The following is a 21,715-nucleotide window of genomic DNA, read 5'->3' as shown; positions in this document are numbered from 1 at the left end:
GTGTTGAGTTTATTGTACGGGCCATTACGGACACGGCAAGACCAAACGTGCAATTTATTTATTTATTTATTTTAAAAGTGGGAAAAAAGATTTTGTTGTTTTTAACCACTATGTTTTTTTACCTGTTTTTTTTTACTATTTTTGACTTGAACCCCCAATCGTATGATTGCTATAATAGTACCATTGCAGTACCTCTGTACGGCAATACATTATTGCTAGCAATCATTGGCCATGGCACACCCAGACACCAGGAAATGCCATACAGTTGCCATGGCAACCCATTGGTCCTCTGCGATGGGCCAATGAAATTATAGGGGGAGTGAATGGAGCGGAGCAGCATAGGCGCTACATGGCCTGCGGATTACAAGTTCAGGTGCTTTAGCGCTCTCTACCACTGTCATTGAAGGAAGTGGAGCGGTGGCCCGCTACAATGACCGTTATAGTAAATGGCTAGGAAGTGCCCAGCTGGCTGCACTCCCACTGAAATCAATAGAAGCTGAAGTGGCTATTACACTTCTGGCACTTCTACGTCCAATCAGGAATCCAGCGAACTTTGGTCGGCTGAGCGCTCATTGATCTCGTCTAGTATGACGCACGTCTGGCCCGCAGTCAGCAGCTGATCGCCAGGGATCTCATACGGCTGGTCCCTGGTGATTAACTGTGAATGACCTATCCGGAGGACAGGTGAACTATAGTATTTGCCTGCTAAAACCCCTCTGAACAGCTATTGTTTTATGCTTGCAGCAGCTCTTATGTAGTGCTATGTGTTTCCATAGTAACAGACAACAAACAAACCCAGTGTAGTCTGATCCTACGGTCACATTGCCATTCATCTGTCCTCTGCTTCCTGCTAACATATATTAGGAGGCTGACTAAGACATAGAGGATGGACTGACGGCACTGTGATAGTGAGAGCGTAGACATTCTTAGTCAAGACTATTTGTACTGTAACATTGCTTCATTTTGCATACATTGGAGTAGTAAAATAATTGGTTTAGAAGTTGGACTTCCCCTTTAAATATCAGGGGGCGGAGCAGAATAATAATGTGTATAAACATATAATAACCAGCACCTCACATGTCCCCCCAGATGACAAAGCAAAGCCAACCGCCGAGGTCATCGCCACCAGATGTGTGAAGAACCCCAATAAGATCCTGGTCTACATGTACATGTCCCCCAACTCTGGGGGCCACAAAGAGAACCTCCGAAAAATCGCCATTGAGAAAGAAGCATCAGAAGATGTCGAGATTTATGTCTGGAAAATGGTGAAAGGTGAAACATCCTGCTTGTCGTATCGAGTCTATCACATGTATACATTGTAGACAATCCTCTGGAACCCAGACTGATACATTGTAGCAAACTGGACAGGAGAGAGATTTGTTCTGCTGAGGTGCTTACCTCACAGAGGATTGCCTAGACTACAGGATAAGTAATGTATGTACACCGTGACTCCACCAGCAGAATAGTGAGTGCAGCTCTGGAGTATAATACAGGATGTAACTCAGGAGCAGTACAGGATAAGTAATGTATGTACACCATGACTCCACCAGCAGAATAGTGAGTGCAGCTCTGGAGTATAATACAGGATGTAACTCAGGAGCAGTACAGGATAAGTAATGTATGTATACAGTGACTCCACCAGCAGAATAGTGAGTGCAGCTCTGGAGTATAATACAGGATGTAACTCAGGATCAGTACAGGATAAGTAATGTATGTACACAGTGACTCCACCAGCAGAATAGTGAGTGCAGCTCTGGGGTATAATACAGGATGTAACTCAGGATCAGTACAGGATAAGTAATGTATGTACACAGTGACTCCACCAGCAGAATAGTGAGTGCAGCTCTGGAGTATAATACAGGATGTAACTCAGGAGCAGTAAAGGATAAGTAATGTATGTACACAGTGACTCCACCAGCAGAATAGTGAGTGCAGCTCTGGGGTATAATACAGTATGTAACTCAGGATCAGTACAGGATAAGTAATGTATGTACACACTGACTCCACCAGCAGAATAGTGAGCACAGCTCTGGAGTATAATACAGGATGTAATTCAGGATCAGTAAAGGATAAGTAATGTATGTACACAGTGACTCCACCTGCAGAATAGTGAGGGCAGCTCTGGAGTATAATACAGGATGTAACTCAGGAGCAGTACACGATAAGTAATGTATGTACACAGTGACTCCATCAGCAGAATAGTGAGTGCAGCTCTGGAGTATAATATGGATGTAGTTCAGGAGCAGTACAGGATAAGTAATGTATGTACACAGTGACTCCACCAGCAGAATAGTGAGTGCAGCTCTGGGGTATAATACAGGATGTAACGCAGGATCAGTACAGGATAAGTAATGTATGTACACATTGACTCCACCAGCAGAATAGTGAGTGCAGCTCTGGAGGATAATACAGGATGTAAATAGTAATATATTAACAATGTGATCCAGTGGCGCTCATAGCACATGGGTGTAACCTCTCAGTTGTGGATAATCTCTTTGTCTTCCTCTCAGATTTAATTTATTTAATAATTTGTGGATTTTCTTGATTTTCCTCCAGGAATTTTCCATTTAATTCAAATTAAAAAGGTGGCGAAACAGGACTTTAAGCAAGAAGCAGAACATTTCCGGCTGGTGACACGGACGAGTGAAGGTAATTAACATTAAACCATTGATCCTGTGTTGGAGATGTTCTGTGTGCCTCTAGAGACCGGTGGTAGTCTATTTTGCACCACAAAATGCAAACACTACGACGAGCGCCAAAAATGTGCCAGTTTCCACTCGGAAATATATTTTGCTTCAAAAATGTTATTCTGCATCATCTACTAATAAAGAATAATCAGTGAGCAGTCACAATAACATTAAAACATAAAATGGCATTAAAATCAAGAAAACAATCTATCCATGCGGTTGGATTTGCACCAAAACGAGCGTGCGTCACAAACTTACACCGGGTGCCTTTTAATTTCCACCAACTTCCATTCAGTTCTGTTAGCGGCAGTTTTTGCAGACACTTTCATGTAGTACCACTTCATAAATGTGTCGCAAAGACAGACAGAAGCTGGCCACTCCCACTTTCGAGGGGGGACATCAATGTGGTTGTCGGATCTTTTGGCGCAAAATATATTGTAAATTTGTCTTCAACTCTGTGTGACTTAACTTTGGCGCAGTTTTAGACAGAAATCAATGGGAAACAGATAAATCGGTCAGTTTCCACTGTGATTTTTCTCCCGCAGCGATGTCCTATTTTGAATGATTCTGGTTAAGAATCGCCCGTTCTTTCCTATGGGGGCAAAAAAACACATTGTGCTTGCTGGTGCTTGATTTTTTTGCTCCTAGATGGAATAATTGGCGATTTTCAAGCTCACGAGTGCAGCAATGTGATGCATTTTTCTCGCAAATCGCATAAAGATCGTGGCTCTGCGAGTGCGACATCCGTCTCAGTTTCTCGGATGGATGTCGCAGTCACCTGTGGAGACGTAACCTTAAGACAAACCTGAGTTATCACAATAGTTCATGCTGGGTGTGAAGTCTGCTGCATCGCTGGGCCGTATTTACACCGGTGAGGTTTGCGCGTCGCGAGATGCACAGGACTCGCGAATAGAACACATTGTTTGGGTCTATTTCCGTGGGCGATTTATCTCACAGCAATACTGCGAATCAGAAAAATCGCAGCGTGGGTATGATATGGGCGAGACCCCACGCCACAAACTGTACATGTGGTTGGAATCTCCACACCAATGGCTGGATCAGAGAGCGCCCACTGCCAGGAAGGGAAAAGTGAGGTAACCGGTGGTTGCCCGGCTCCATAAATAGGTTACCTAAAGGGACAGCGTTTATTAGGAGCGCCGAAGGAGGCGCTTAGATTTAACCCATTGTTTCTATGGCATAATAATGCAGAGGAATCAAAAAACAAAACCCCTCTGATCACAACATGAAAAGGGAAGACCGATCCCCGAGGTGGCCCCATACTAATTTGTTACGTAGATTCTGTTTAACCCTTTTGTGACCACAATATGCCTCACCAATGAGGTGTAAACTTGTACAGACATCTTTGTAAGATGGTGTCTTGGCTGACCACTGACAGCGGGGCTCCTGCTCTAACTGCCAGGAACTGGGAAAACTCAGATCCCGGCAGTTAAACCCCTTACGTACCACAAGCAATAGAAACTACAGAGTGTAAGCAGATGGCAGGGGACGGGGGCTCTTTTTGTCACCCATCGGCACCCCACAGTGCGATCACAAGGTACCAATGGATTCTCATGGCAGCCGGAAGCCAGACAAATGCATCCATATCTGCCATGTAACTCAGCCTATTGCAGCCCACCTCCGGCAAACTGTAATAGGCTGCTGTCATAGGCTTAATAGAATGCACTACATAAGTAATGCAGTGTACTATTCTAGCGATCGAACGATCGCATCTTCAAGTCCCTTCGGGGACTAAAAAATAGCATCAAATAAGTTCAATGAAGCTTAATTTAAAGGAAAAAATCCAATTTTAAATACAGAATTTCCCCATAAAAATCTGCTTTGAATAGATACAATACCAACATTTCTTTTTAATTATAGGTATTGCAGCATTCATAACGACCCTGACAATATAAACTATTATTTATCGCACGCGGTAACTGCCATAAAAATAATTTTAAAATGTAACGTCAGAATTGACATTTTCCTTTTTGTTCAGTTCCAAAAAGACGGAATAAAAAACAATTCAGCAGCCCCATGTACCGCCAACTGGTACCAATAAAAACTACAGCTCGCCCCGCAGACAACAAGCTCCACCACCGACGGAATAAAAAACAATTCAGCAGCCCCATGTACCGCCAAGTGGTACCAATAAAAACTACAGCTCGCCCCGCAGACAACAAGCTCCACCACCGACGGAATAAAAAACAATTCAGCAGCCCCATGTACCGCCAAGTGGTACCAATAAAAACTACAGCTCGCCCCGCAGACAACAAGCTCCACCACCGACGGAATAAAAAACAATTCAGCAGCCCCATGTACCGCCAAGTGGTACCAATAAAAACTACAGCTCGTCCCGCAGACAACAAGCTCCACCGCCGGGAAAAAACAATATCTGGGGTTAGAATGGGACGAGGAAGAGTCAATTGTCATTCTTTGAAGTTGTGCAGAAGTTGTAAAAAATAAAGAATTCCATAAACTTGGTGTCGCCGTAATCGTGCCGATCACAGAAGAGAGTTTTCAGGTTATTTTTACTGAATGGTGAACGCTGTAAAGATAAAACCCAAAAACAATGACGGAATTTCTGGGTTTTTCCATCTCCGCCCCCCAAAAATGTAATAAAAGTTGTGCAACACATTATAGGGCGACCAATAAAAATATACAACTCCTTCCACAAAACACAACATACCGCTGCCAGCGAGTTATGGCTCTTGGCATAAAATAGGCCAGCTACTAAGGGGTTAACCTCCTTTTAGTTGCGTCTAGGAAAGCTCAAAAACCCCTCACATCCGCTATAGCATCCATAACTCCCATCATTTGCTTTCTAACACGTGGCATACTTTAAGTCAAACCCCTTTCTTTTCCAATGATCGCTCCCTGCAAGTAGTGCCCCCTTTGATGCAAATATGCATAAGCCCCACCCCCATTAAAATGGGTTAGAATTATATTGGTTGGCGCCAAAGTTTTCTGGAACAGATCTTAATAAAGTGCATCTAAGAAGAATTTTTTCCAATGTATCTAAAGAAGATGACTCAAGGAAAATCACTTGACTGCCGATGTCAGCCACATCCTGACCTTCATAGTGGAGGTGAAACATCCTCCATGTTTGCCATCTTTGATTTGAGCCATTCCTCTCATAATGTTTACGGCTATGTGGTGAGACGAGACCTCCCTGCAATGGAGATTCCTATTAGCTTTCCGTCATTTTTCCTCGTTATTTGCCCTTTTAGAAATAAATATATTTTCACTCCTTTACGTCAGTAACACTTATGAATAAAACAAGAATGTTCCCTATAATTTAACTATTCACTTGTGTACAGGAGTGGAGAGACCCCAAGGAGGCCAGGGGAGAGTGAGAAATGCTGTAGTGCAGAACGGTATTACTTATGTGCAGTCATGACATTTAAAACGCAACTCCAGAAACTGATCATATTACCAAAACACAACAGAAATCTGTCAGAAGTACATAAAACACCTGATCTAAGACAGATATTGGGGGATATATAGATTTATTCTGCAAGGTCCTCATATCAAGTTACAGAATAATGTAATGTACAAGAATATAACTACTATAATACTGCCCCCTATATACAAGTATATAACTACTATAATACTGCCCCCTATGTACAAGAATATAACTACTACAATACTGCCTCCTATGTACAAGAATATAACTACTATGATACTGCCCCCTATGTACAAGAATATAACTACTACAATACTATCCCCCTATGTACAGGAATATAACTATTATAATACTGCCCCCTATGTACAAGAATATAACTACTATAATACTGCCCCCTATGTACAACAATATAACTACTATAATACTGCCTCCTATGTACAAGTATATAACTACTATAATACTGCTCCTATGTACAAGTATATAACTACTATAATACTGCCTCCTATGTACAATTATATAACTACTATAATACTGCCCCCTATGTACAATTATATAACTACTATAATACTGCCCCCTATGTACAAGTATATAACTACTATAATACTGCCTCCTATGTACAAGTATATAACTACTATAATACTGCCTCCTATGTACAATTATATAACTACTATAATACTGCCCCCTATGTACAAGTATATAACTACTATAATACTGCCCCCTATGTACAAGAATATAACTACTACAATACTGCTCCTATGTACAAGAATATAACTACTATAATACTATCCCCCTATGTACAAGAATATAACTATTATAATACTGCCTCCTATGTACAAGAATATAACTACTATAATACTGCCTCCTATGTACAAGAATATAACTACTATAATACTGCTCCCTATGTACAAGAATATAACTACTATAATACTGACCCCTTTGTACAAGAATATAACTACTATAATACTGCCTCCTGTGTACAAGAATATAACTACTATAATACTTCCCCCTATGTACAAGAATATAACTACTATAATACTGCCTCCTATGTACAAGAATATAACTACTATAATACTTCCCCCTATGTACAAGAATATAACTACTATAATACTGCCTCCTATGTACAAGAATATAACTACTATAATACTTCCCCCTATGTACAAGAATATAACTACTATAATACTGCTCCTATGTACAAGAATATAACTACTATGATACTGCCCCCTATGTACAGGAATATAACTACTATAATACTGCCTCCTATGTACAAGAATATAACTACTATAATACTTCCCCCTATGTACAAGAATATAACTACTATAATACTGCTCCTATGTACAAGAATATAACTACTATGATACTATCCCCCTATGTACAGGAATATAACTATTATAATACTGCCCCCTATGTACAAGAATATAACTACTATAATACGGCCTCCTATGTACAATTATATAACTACTATAATACTGCCCCCTATGTACAAGAATATAACTACTATAATACTGCCCCCTATGTACAAGTATATAACTACTATAATACTGCCCCCTATGTACAAGAATATAACTACTACAATACTGCTCCTATGTACAAGAATATAACTACTATAATACTATCCCCCTATGTACAGGAATATAACTATTATAATACTGCCCCCTATGTACAAGAATATAACTACTATAATACTGCCTCCTATGTACAAGAATATAACTACTATAATACTGCTCCCTATGTACAAGAATATAACTACTATAATACTGCCCCCTATGTACAAGAATATAACTACTATAATACTGCCCCCTATGTACAAGAATATAACTACTATAATACTGCTCCCTATGTACAAGAATATAACTACTATAATACTGCCCCCTATGTACAAGAATATAACTACTATAATACTGCCTCCTATGTACAAGAATATAACTACTATAATACTTCCCCCTATGTACAAGAATATAACTACTATAATACTGCTCCCTATGTACAAGAATATAACTACTATAATACTGCCCCCTATGTACAAGAATATAACTACTATAATACTGCCTCCTATGTACAAGAATATAACTACTATAAGACTGCCGCCTATGTACAAGTATATAACTACTATAATACTGCTCCCTATGTACAAGAATATCACTACTATAATACTGCCCCCTATGTACAAGAATATAACTACTATAATACTGCCCCTATGTACAAGAATATAACTACTATAATACTGCCCCCTATGTACAAGAATATAACTACTATAATACTGCTCCCTATGTACAAGAATATAACTACTATAATACTGCCCCTATGTACAAGAATATAACTACTTGAATACTGCCCCCTATTTACAAAAATATATCTACTATAATACTGTCCCCAATGTACAAGAATATAACTACTATAATACTGCCCCCTATGTACAAAAATATAACTAGTATAATACTGTTCCCTATGTACAAGAATATAGCTACTATAATACTGCTCCTGTGTACAAGAATATAACTAGTGTAATACTGCCCCCCTATGTACAAGAATATAACCACTATAATACTGCTCCCCTATGTACAAGAATATAACTACTATAATACTGCCCCCTATGTACAAAAATATAACTAGTATAATACTGTTCCCTATGTACAAGAATATAACTACTAGAATACTGCTCCTGTACAAGAATATAACTAGTATAATACTGCCCCTATTTACAAAAATATATCTACTATAATACTGTCCCCTATGTACAAGAATATAACTAGTGTAATACTGCCCCCTATGTACAAGAATATAACTACTATAATACTGCTCCTGTGTACAAGAATATAACTAGTATAATACTGCCCCCCTATGCACAAGAATATAACCACTATAATACTGCTCCCCTATGTACAAGAATATAACTACTATAATACTGCCTCCAATGTGCAAGAATATAACTACTATAATACTGCTCCCTATGTACAAGAATATAACTACTATAATACTGCCCCCTATGTACAAGAATATAGCTACTATTATACTGCTCCCCTATGTACAAGAATATAACTACTATAATACTGCTCCCTATGTACAAGAATATAACTACTATAATACTGCTCCCTATGTACAGGAATATAACTACTATAATACTGCCTCCTATGTACAAGAATATAACTACTATAATACTGCTCCCTATGTACAGGAATATAACTACTATAATACTGCCTCCTATGTACAAGAATATAACTACTATAATACTGCTCCTATGTACAAGAATATGCTATAATACTGCTCCTATGTACAAGAATATAACTACTATACTACTGCTCCTATGTACAAGAATGTAACTACTATAATACTGCTCCTATGTACAAGAATGTAACTACTATAATACTGCCCCCTATGTACAAGAATATAACTACTATAATACTGCTCCCTATGTACAAGAATATAACTACTATAATACTGCTCCCCTATGTACAAGAATATAACTACTATAATACTGCCCCCTATGTACAAAAATATAACTACTATAATACTGCTCCTATGTACAAGAATATAACTACTATAATACTGCCCCCTATGTACAAGAATATAACTACTATAATACTGCTCCTGTACAAGAATATAACTAGTATAATACTGCCCCCTATTTACAAAAATATATCTACTATAATACTGTCCCCTATGTACAAGAATATAACTACTGTAATACTGCCCCCTATGTACAAGAATATAACTACTATAATACTGCTCCCGTGTACAAGAATATAACTAGTATAATACTGCCCCCCTATACACAAGAATATAACCACTATAATACTGCTCCGCTATGTACAAGAATATAACTACTATAATACTGCCTCCAATGTGCAAGAATATAACTACTATAATACTGCTCCCTATGTACAGGAATATAACTACTATAATACTGCCTCCTATGTACAAGAATATAACTACTATAATACTGCTCCTATGTACAAGAATATAACTACTATAATACTGCTCCTATGTACAAGAATATAACTACTATACTACTGCTCCTATGTACAAGAATGTAACTACTATAATACTGCTCCTATGTACAAGAATGTAACTACTATAATACTGCCCCCTATGTACAAGAATATAACTACTATAATACTGCTCCCTATGTACAAGAATATCACTACTATAATACTGCCCCCTATGTACAAGAATATAACTACTATAATACTGCCCCCTATGTACAAGAATATAACTACTATAATACTGCCCCTATGTACAAGAATATAACTACTATAATACTGCCCCCTATGTACAAGAATATAACTACTATAATACTGCTCCCTATGTACAAGAATATAACTACTATAATACTGCCCCTATGTACAAGAATATAACTACTTGAATACTGCCCCCTATTTACAAAAATATATCTACTATAATACTGTCCCCAATGTACAAGAATATAACTACTATAATACTGCCCCCTATGTACAAAAATATAACTAGTATAATACTGTTCCCTATGTACAAGAATATAGCTACTATAATACTGCTCCTGTGTACAAGAATATAACTAGTGTAATACTGCCCCCCTATGTACAAGAATATAACCACTATAATACTGCTCCCCTATGTACAAGAATATAACTACTATAATACTGCCCCCTATGTACAAAAATATAACTAGTATAATACTGTTCCCTATGTACAAGAATATAACTACTAGAATACTGCTCCTGTACAAGAATATAACTAGTATAATACTGCCCCTATTTACAAAAATATATCTACTATAATACTGTCCCCTATGTACAAGAATATAACTAGTGTAATACTGCCCCCTATGTACAAGAATATAACTACTATAATACTGCTACTGTGTACAAGAATATAACTAGTATAATACTGCCCCCCTATGCACAAGAATATAACCACTATAATACTGCTCCCCTATGTACAAGAATATAACTACTATAATACTGCCTCCAATGTGCAAGAATATAACTACTATAATACTGCTCCCTATGTACAAGAATATAACTACTATAATACTGCCCCCTATGTACAAGAATATAGCTACTATTATACTGCTCCCCTATGTACAAGAATATAACTACTATAATACTGCTCCCTATGTACAGGAATATAACTACTATAATACTGCCTCCTATGTACAAGAATATAACTACTATAATACTGCTCCCTATGTACAGGAATATAACTACTATAATACTGCCTCCTATGTACAAGAATATAACTACTATAATACTGCTCCCTATGTACAGGAATATAACTACTATAATACTGCCTCCTATGTACAAGAATATAACTACTATAATACTGCTCCTATGTACAAGAATATGCTATAATACTGCTCCTATGTAGAAGAATATAACTACTATACTACTGCTCCTATGTACAAGAATGTAACTACTATAATACTGCTCCTATGTACAAGAATGTAACTACTATAATACTGCCCCCTATGTACAAGAATATAACTACTATAATACTGCTCCCTATGTACAAGAATATAACCACTATAATACTGCTCCCCTATGTACAAGAATATAACTACTATAATACTGCCCCCTATGTACAAAAATATAACTACTATAATACTGCTCCTATGTACAAGAATATAACTACTATAATACTGCCCCCTATGTACAAGAATATAACTACTATAATACTGCTCCTGTACAAGAATATAACTAGTATAATACTGCCCCCTATTTACAAAAATATATCTACTATAATACTGTCCCCTATGTACAAGAATATAACTACTGTAATACTGCCCCCTATGTACAAGAATATAACTACTATAATACTGCTCCCGTGTACAAGAATATAACTAGTATAATACTGCCCCCCTATACACAAGAATATAACCACTATAATACTGCTCCGCTATGTACAAGAATATAACTACTATAATACTGCCTCCAATGTGCAAGAATATAACTACTATAATACTGCTCCCTATGTACAGGAATATAACTACTATAATACTGCCTCCTATGTACAAGAATATAACTACTATAATACTGCTCCTATGTACAAGAATATAACTACTATAATACTGCTCCTATGTACAAGAATATAACTACTATACTACTGCTCCTATGTACAAGAATGTAACTACTATAATACTGCTCCTATGTACAAGAATGTAACTACTATAATACTGCCCCCTATGTACAAGAATATAACTACTATAATACTGCTCCCTATGTACAAGAATATAACCACTATAATACTGCTCCCCTATGTACAAGAATATAACTACTATAATACTGCCCCCTATGTACAAAAATATAACTACTATAATACTGCTCCTATGTACAAGAATATAACTACTATAATACTGCCCCCTATGTACAAGAATATAACTACTATAATACTGCTCCTGTACAAGAATATAACTAGTATAATACTGTCCCCTATTTACAAAAATATATCTACTATAATGCTGCCCCCATGTACAAGAATATAACTACTATAATACTGCCTCCAATGTGCAAGAATATAACTACTATAATACTGCTCCCTATGTACAAGAATATAACTACTATAATACTGCCCCCAAGTACAAGAATATAGCTACTATTATACTGCTCCCCTATGTACAAGAATATAACTACTATAATACTGCTCCCTATGTACAGGAATATAACTACTAGAATACTGCCTCCAATGTGCAAGAATATAACTACTATAATACTGCTCCCTATGTACAAGAATATAACTACTATAATACTGCCTCCTATGTACAAGAATATAACTACTATAATACTGCCTCCTATGTACAAGAATATAACTACTATAATACTGCTCCTATGTACAAGAATATAACTACTATAATACTGCTCCCTATGTACAGGAATATAACTACTATAATACTGCCCCTATGTACAAGAATATAACTACTATAATACTGCCCCCTATGTACAAGAATATAACTACTATAATACTGCCCCCTATGTACAAGAATATAACTACTATAATACTGCTCCTATGTACAAGAATGTAACTACTATAATACTGCTCCTATGTACAAGAATGTAACTACTATAATACTGCCCCCTATGTACAAGAATATAACTAGTATAATATTGCTCCTATGTACAAGAATATAACTACTATAATACAGTCTCCTATGTACAGGAATATAACTACTATAATACTGCCCCCTATGTACAAGAATATAACTACTATAATACTGCCACCTATGTACAACAATATAACTACTACAATACTGCCTCCTATGTACAAGAATATAACTACTATAATACTGCCCCCTATGTACAAGAATATAACTACTATAATACTGCCTACTATGTACAAGAATATAACTACTATAATACTGCTATCATGTACAAGAATATAAGTACTTTAATACTGCCCCCTATGTACAAGAATTTAACTAGCATAATATTGCTCCCTATGTACAAGAATATAACTATTATAATACTGCCCCTATGTGCAAGAATATAACTACTATAATACTGCTCCTGTGTACAAGAATATAACTACTATAATACTGCCCCTATGTGCAAGAATATAACTACTATAATACTGCTCCTGTGTACAAAAATATAACTACTATAATACTGCTCCCTATGTACAAGAATATAACTACTATAATACTGCCCTCTATGTACAAGAATATAACTACTATAATACTGCCCCCTATGTGCAAGAATATAACTACTATTATACTGCCAACTATGTACAAGAATATAACTAATATAATACTGCCCCTATGTACAAGAATATAACTACTATAATACTGCCCCCTATGTACAAGAATATAACTACTTTAATACTGCCTCCTTTGTGCAAGAATATAACTACTATAATACTGCCCCCTATGTACAAGAATATAACTAGTATAATACTGCTCCCTATGTACAAGAATATAACTACTATAATACTGCCCCCTATGTGCAAGAATATAACTACTATAATACTGCCCCCTATGTACAAGAATATAACCACTATAATACTGCTCCTGTGTACAAGAATATAACTACTATAATACTGCCTCTATGTACAAGAATATAACTACTATAATACTGCCCCCTATGTACGAGAATATAACTACCATAATACTGCCCCTATGTACAAGAATTTAGCTACTATAATACGGCCCCCTATGTACAAGAATATACCTAGTATAATACTGCCTCCTACCGTATTTCCCCGAAAATAAGACAGTGTCTTATATTAATTTTGCTCCAAAGTATTTCTTATTTACATGTATTACTGCATAGACACTATTAAAAAATCGTGCTAGGGCTTAATTTAGGGGAAACATGGTATGTACAAGAACATAACTACTTTAATACTGCCCCTATGTAAAAGAATATAACTACTATAATACTGCCCCCTATGTACAAGCATATAACTACTATAATACTGCCCTCTATGTACAAGAATAAAACTACTATAATACTGCCGCCTATGTACAAGCATATAACTACTATAATACTGCCCCCTATGTACAAAAATATAACGAATATTAAACTGCCCTGTATGTACAAGAATATAACTACTATAATACTGCCCCCTATGTACAAGAATATAACTACTAAAATACTGCCTCCTATGTACAAGAATATAACTACTATAATACTGCTCCCTATATACAAGAATATAATTACTATAATACTGCCCCTCTATGTACAAGAATATAACTACTATAATATTGCCCCCTATGTACAAGAATATAACTACTATAATACTGCCTCCTATATACAAGAATATAACTACTATAATACTGCCTCCTATGTACAGGAATATAACTACCATAATACTGCTCCCTATGTACAAGAATATAACTACTATAATACTGCCCTCTATGTACAAGAATATAACTACTATAATACTGCCCCCTATGTACGAGAATATAACTACCATAATACTGCCCCTATGTACAAGAATTTAGCTACTATAATACTGCCTCCTATGTACAAGAATATAACTACTATAATACTGCCCCCTATGTACAAGAATATAACTACTATAATACTGCTCCCTATGTACAAGAATATAACTATTATAATACTGCCCCCTATGTACAAGAATATAACTACTATAATACTGCTCCTGTGTACAAGAATATAACTACTATAATACTGCCTCTATGTACAAGAATATAACTACTATAATACTGCCCCCTATGTACGAGAATATAACTACCATAATACTGCCCCTATGTACAAGAATTTAGCTACTATAATACGGCCCCCTATGTACAAGAATATACCTAGTATAATACTGCCTCCTACCGTATTTCCCTGAAAATAAGACAGTGTCTTATATTAATTTTGCTCCAAAGTATTTCTTATTTACATGTATTACTGCATAGACACTATTAAAAAATCGTGCTAGGGCTTAATTTAGGGGAAAAATGGTATGTACAAGAACATAACTACTTTAATACTGCCCCTATGTAAAAGAATATAACTACTATAATACTGCCCCCTATGTACAAGCATATAACTACTATAATACTGCCCCCTATGTACAAGAATATAACTACTATAATATTGCCCCCTATGTACAAGAATATAACTACTGTAATACTGCTCCTATGTACAAGAATATAACTACTATAATACTGCTCCTATGTACAAGAATATAACTACTATAATACTGCCACCTATGTACAAGAATATAACTACTATAATACTGCCCCCTATGTACAGGAATATAACTACTATAATACTGCCTCCTATGTACAAGAATATAACTACTATAATACTGCTCCTATGTACAAGAATATAACTACTATAATACTGCCACCCATGTACAAGAATATAACTACTATAATACTGCCTCCTATGTACGAGAATATAACTACTATAATACTGCTCCTATATACAAGAATATAACTACTATAATACTGCCACCTATGTACAAGAATATAACTACTATAATACTGCCCCCTATGTACAAGAATAAAACTACTATAATACTTACCCTATGTACAAGAATAAAACTACTATAATACTGCCTTCTACTGTATTTCCCCAAAAATAAGACAGTGGAGCAAAATTAATATAAGTCACTGTCTTATTTTTGGGGAAATACAGTAGGAGGCAGTATTGTACGAGATATATTCTTAGACATAGGGGGCAGTATTATAGTAGTTTTATTCTTGTACATAGGGTAAGTATTATAGTAGTTTTATTCTTGTACATAGGGGGCAGTATTATAGTAGTTATTTACTTGTACATAGGAGGCAGTATTATAGTTGTTATATTCTTGTACATAACAGGCAGTATTATAGTAGTTATATTCTTGTACATAGGGGGCAGTATTATAGTAGTTATATTCTTGTACATAGGAGGCAGTATTATAGTAGGTATATTCTTGTACATAGGGGGCAGTATTATAGTAGTTATATTCTTGTACATAGAGGGCAGTATTATAGTAGTTATATTCTTGTACATAGGAGCAGTATTATCGCGGATATATTCCTGTACATAGGGGGCAGTATTATAGTAGTTATATTCTAGTACATAGGGGGCAGTATTATATTAGTTATATTCTTGTACATAGGGGGCAGTGTTATAGTAGTTATATTCTTGTACATAGGGGCAGTATTATAGTAGTTATATTCTTGTACATAGGGGCAGTTTTATAGTAGTTATATTCTAGTACATAGGGAGCAGTATTATAGTAGTTATATTCTTGTACATATAGGGCAGTATTATAGTAGTTATATTCTTGTACATAGGGGAGCAGTATAATAGTAGTTATATTCTTGTACATAGGGGGCAGTATTATAGCAGTTATATTCTTGTACATAGAGGGCAGTATTATAGTAGTTATATTCTTGTACATAGGGACAGTATTATAGTAGTTATATTCTTGTACATAGGGACAGTATTATAGTAGTTATATTCTTGTACATAGGGGGCAGTATTATAGTAGTTATATTCTTGTACATAGGGGGCAGTATTATAGTAGTTATATTCTTGTACATAGGGGGCAGTATTATAGTAGTTATATTCTTGTACATAGGGGGCAGTATTATAGTAGTTATATTCTTGTAAATAGGGAGCAGTATTATAGTAGTTATATTCTTGTACATAGGGGGCAGTATTATAGTAGTTATATTCTTGTACATAGGGGGCAGTATTATAGTAGTTATATTCTTGTACATAGGGGGCAGTATTATAGTAGTTATATTCTTGTACATAGGAGGCATTATTATAGTAGGTATATTCTTGTACATAGAAGGCAGTATTATAGTAGTTATATTCTTGTACATAGGGGGCAGTATTATAGTAGGTATATTCTTGTACATAGAAGGCAGTATTATAGTAGTTATATTCTTGTATATACCCTATTTCCCCGAAAATAAACCCTAGCATGACTTTTAAAAAGTCTCTATGCAGTAATACATGTAAAAAATAAATACTTTGGAGCAAAATTAATATAAGACAAAGTATTTATTTTTTACATGTATTACTGCATAGAGACTTTTTAAAAATCATGCTAGGGTTTATTTTCGGGGAAATAGGGTATATACAAAAATATAACTACGATAATACTGCCCCCTATGTACAAGAATATAACTACTATAATACTGCTCCTATGTACAAGAATATAACTTCTATAATACTGCCTTCTATGTACAAGAATATAACTACTGTAATACTGCCCCCTATGTACAAGAATATAACTATTATAATACTGCCCCCTATGTACAAGAATATAGGTACTATAATACTGCTCCCTATGTACAAGAATATAACTACTATAATACTGCGTCTATGTACTAGAATATAACTACTATAATACTGCCTTTTATGTAAAACATAACTACTATAATACTGCTCCTCTGTACAAGAATATAACTACTATAATACTGCTCCTATGTACAAGATTATAATTACTATAATGCTACGCCCTATGTACAAGAGTATAACTACCGTAATACTGCCCCCTATGTACAAAAATATTACTGCTATATTACTGCCTTCCTTGTTAAAAAATATAACTTCTATAATACTGCTCGTTTGTACAAGAATATAACTACTATAATACTGCTCCTTTCTACAAGAATATAACTACTATAATACTGCCCCCTATGTACAAGAATATAACTACTATAATACTGCCTTCTTTGTAAAAGAATATAACTACTATAATACTGCCCCCTATGTACAAGAATATAACTACTGTAATACTGCTCCAATGTACAAGAATATAACTACTATAATACTGCCCACTATGTACAAGAATATAACTACTATAATACTGCCCCCTATGTGCAAGAATATAACTACTATAATACTGCCCCCTATGTACAAGAATATAACTACTATAATACTGCCCCCTATGTACAAAAATATAACTACTATAATACTGCTCCTATGTACAAGAATATAACTACTATAATACTGCTCCTATGTACAAGAATATAACTACTATAATACTGCCCCTATGTACAAGAATATAACTACTATAATACTGCCTCCTATGTACAAGAATATAACTACTATAATACTGCCTCCTATGTACAAGAATATAACTACTATAATACTGCTCCTATGTACAAGAATATAACTACTATAATACTGCCTCCTGTGTTCAAGAATATAACTACTATAATACTGCCTTCTTTGTAAAAGAATATAACTACTATAATACTGCCCCCTATGTACAAGAATATAACTACTATAATACTGCCTTCTTTGTAAAAGAATATAACTACTATAATACTGCCCCCTATGTACAAGAATATAACTACTGTAATACTGCTCCAATGTACAAGAATATAACTACTATAATACTGCCCCCTATGTACAAGAATATAACTACTATAATACTGCCCCCTATGTACAAGAATATAACTACTATAATACTGCCCCCTATGTACAAGAATAGAACTACTATAATACTGCCCCCTATAGACAAGAATATACTGTAACTTCTATAATATAACTCCTCATCCTCTGCATACTGCTATTTAGAGTGATGGGGGCGCCGGTATTTTGGCAGTACACCTGGTGGAGATGGCAGTTGGTGTTGTATGGTCCCCACTTCAGCCAGGCTGTGGTGATGTTTGTGATTGTGACATGACATCATTGGCACTGCAGGTCTGTAATTTATGACGGAGTAACCGCAGTCCTCTTCTCAGGGTTTTATTGGCCCCTCTTGGCCTGTAAGGAAGTCTGGGCTAAGTGTGGAGTAGTCTCCGCTGGATCCCATAAATCAGACTCTGTATTTTTTACTGGAGTCCTCGCTGCTCAGAGTGAGAATTTCACGACAGAACTTGTAAAGATTTAACAGCCAAAAAATAGAAAAGATGAGGCGGTTCTGTGCCAGCGCTGGCGGGCGGAGGCGAGACGGTTCTGCCAGTTGTGTTCCCTATGAAACGTGGAATTCCAGTGGCTAAATAGTTAGAAATGCAACGTGGGGCTCAGGTGTTAATATCTATGGGAGAGAAATGGCGCAACTGTCATAGATACTGATGTGATGTCATCACCAGTGGGCTGGACTGCGACAACCTCAGGGCTTAGTCACACAGGCGCATCGGCGCCCGTGTTACTGCAGATAGAAGACGGCCGCACTTCAGGACAGACGTCTCTCTGCAGCGCCTGGAGAAAGAACATGTGACCGGCTTCATTGCCGGTCGTGTGTTCTTTCTTCAGCGCTGCGGGGAGTCGTCCGTCTTGAAGTGCGACCGTCTTCTTCCTGCAGTAAGGGCTCAGTCACACGGCGCATCGGCGCCCGTGTACGGGTGCCGATGCGCCCGTGTGACTAAGCCCTCACAGACAGGATATACTCGCCGGTTGTCCGTTGTAATAGATGAATAGCTGTTACTGTAGTTTATGGATCTCATTACCGATCGGATGTAATGATCTCAGTGATGTCATTACTGGGGGTGGAGCTTTGTCAGCCTCTCAGACATGATATACAGACTTGTTGTCAGTAGTAACAGATGAATAGCTATTACTTTAGTATTAAGTGGGAGATTCTCGTGTCTGATCACATGTAATGATATCAATGATGTCATCACCAGTGGGCGGGGTTCAGACTACCTCTTGATATGCAGGCTGGCTGTTTGCATTATTGTTATTTGTCTTCTGAAGGTTTAACTTGTCTTTCCTCCACCTTGACCAGGTCAGTGGAACATCTTCAGGCCACAACCTCCTGACCTGAACACAACGGAGGTGACTGACCTACAGGCAGACGTGTTGTAGTGAGAGCCCGACCCTCCATCAATGCCAAGCAGCCCGATTATAAAGAGACGGAAAACCAAAAACTTTCATACCAAAAACATCACCTATTCTGATCTTCAAGGTGATCGGACTTCGGAGTAGAAGGCCTTAGCTCCGAAAAATCTTGTTTTTGTCCTGACACCAGATCAAGCTGATCAGAGGCTGTGGACAAGTCAGCTTCTCTGGGAAGAAGAGGAAGGTCTTACTAAAAACTATCGCCTCCCTAACTCCAGGTCTGACCCCTTCTGGGGTAGTGACGGAAGGAGGACCTTTGCTTCTATCGTTTTTCCTGCTGAGCTGGAACTGGGAGATTTTGATGCTTTACCACATTTGGGCTCTTCTTCTTAACATGTTTTGCCGAATGCTGAGATTCAAAAATATCCCCCCCCCCCCCCCCAGAAAAAGACGCAATCCACTGAGAAACAAAAAGATGCAACTACTTTCGATGCTGCATGTTCAGAGTTTTTGTTACATTATCCAGCTTTCAGAAAGGACCTATATCTGTGATCCTCCACCAGAACTGCAGAGAGGATTCTGTTGTCTTCTTTTTTAGCCTCTGAGCTCACATCTGTTCTGCAGCCACTGCTGGTTCAGTGTCAGGTTCAACCGACTTAACATGTTTCATGACTGTGTGCTTTAATCACCTTGTATTGATCTTGAGTTACTTAATGTCTTATCCTTCAGCAGAGCTGCCCAGAAGGTTCTGTTGGCTTGATCTTAGCTAACCTACCCTGCTTGTTCAGTGTCTGCAGACAGCCTAGCTTGCTTCTTGACTTTCTTGAGATCTTTATCTACATCAAATTATTGTACAGAGCTTAATACAAACAATACATCAACCTCAATGCACCACTACAGAGCCTGCTCTGTACAGACATTTAACCAGCAGGGGCAGCATTGAGATGTGAGATCAGTACACGATGAGTAAAGCACATGCACTGCGGAGTTATCAAATGTTATGTGAGGAGTTTATGTAAAATGATGCTGAAAAGGTGAACTTGTGCTTTAAAGTTTTCTGCATTGATGTAAACTGTTGATAAATCTCTTAATATATCTTTATAGTGATCATTTTTTTCTGATACAGAGCTCGAAATATCCTGCATAGACCTAGAGTAGTCTGTCTGCAACCAACACTTAGGGGAGCTCAAATAGCCTACTGTATACAGAGTCAATATGGAGATCAATGTATGACCTGTATACAGTAATCTCTTGAGCTCCCTCTAGTGGTGGCTGCAGAGAGACAGAACATTATCGAGTAACTATTTTTATGCAGAGAATTTGGAGCTCAGCATCAGAAAAATATAGATCTTACAGCTACAGGTGAAGAAGAGTAAACAGGCAACTTTTCTCTATCTCTAGGGGATTTTTAATATATTGAAAAGTTTATAGAACTTTTTTAAATATACATTGTTTTAGTGCTTTAC

General features: G+C 36.7%; 1 protein-coding gene across 1 annotated transcript in view; it reads left to right on the top strand.

Annotated features, from left to right (window-relative positions):
- Positions 1-20,687, top strand: part of CHRDL2 (chordin like 2) — an 87,538-nt gene extending 66,851 nt beyond the window's left edge. The window contains exons 9-11 of the mRNA XM_066588366.1: positions 1,090-1,272; positions 2,557-2,649; positions 20,197-20,687. Of these exons, the coding sequence (XP_066444463.1) occupies positions 1,090-1,272; positions 2,557-2,649; positions 20,197-20,276 (356 nt within the window). The 3' untranslated portion in view covers positions 20,277-20,687. The remainder of the gene's footprint in view (positions 1-1,089; positions 1,273-2,556; positions 2,650-20,196) is intronic.
- The last annotated feature ends 1,028 nt before the right edge of the window (positions 20,688-21,715 follow it).

Source organism: Eleutherodactylus coqui, chromosome 1, assembly GCF_035609145.1.
Source record: "Eleutherodactylus coqui strain aEleCoq1 chromosome 1, aEleCoq1.hap1, whole genome shotgun sequence".
Taxonomy (NCBI): domain Eukaryota; kingdom Metazoa; phylum Chordata; class Amphibia; order Anura; family Eleutherodactylidae; genus Eleutherodactylus; species Eleutherodactylus coqui.
This window is presented reverse-complemented; position numbering and strand designations above follow the sequence as displayed.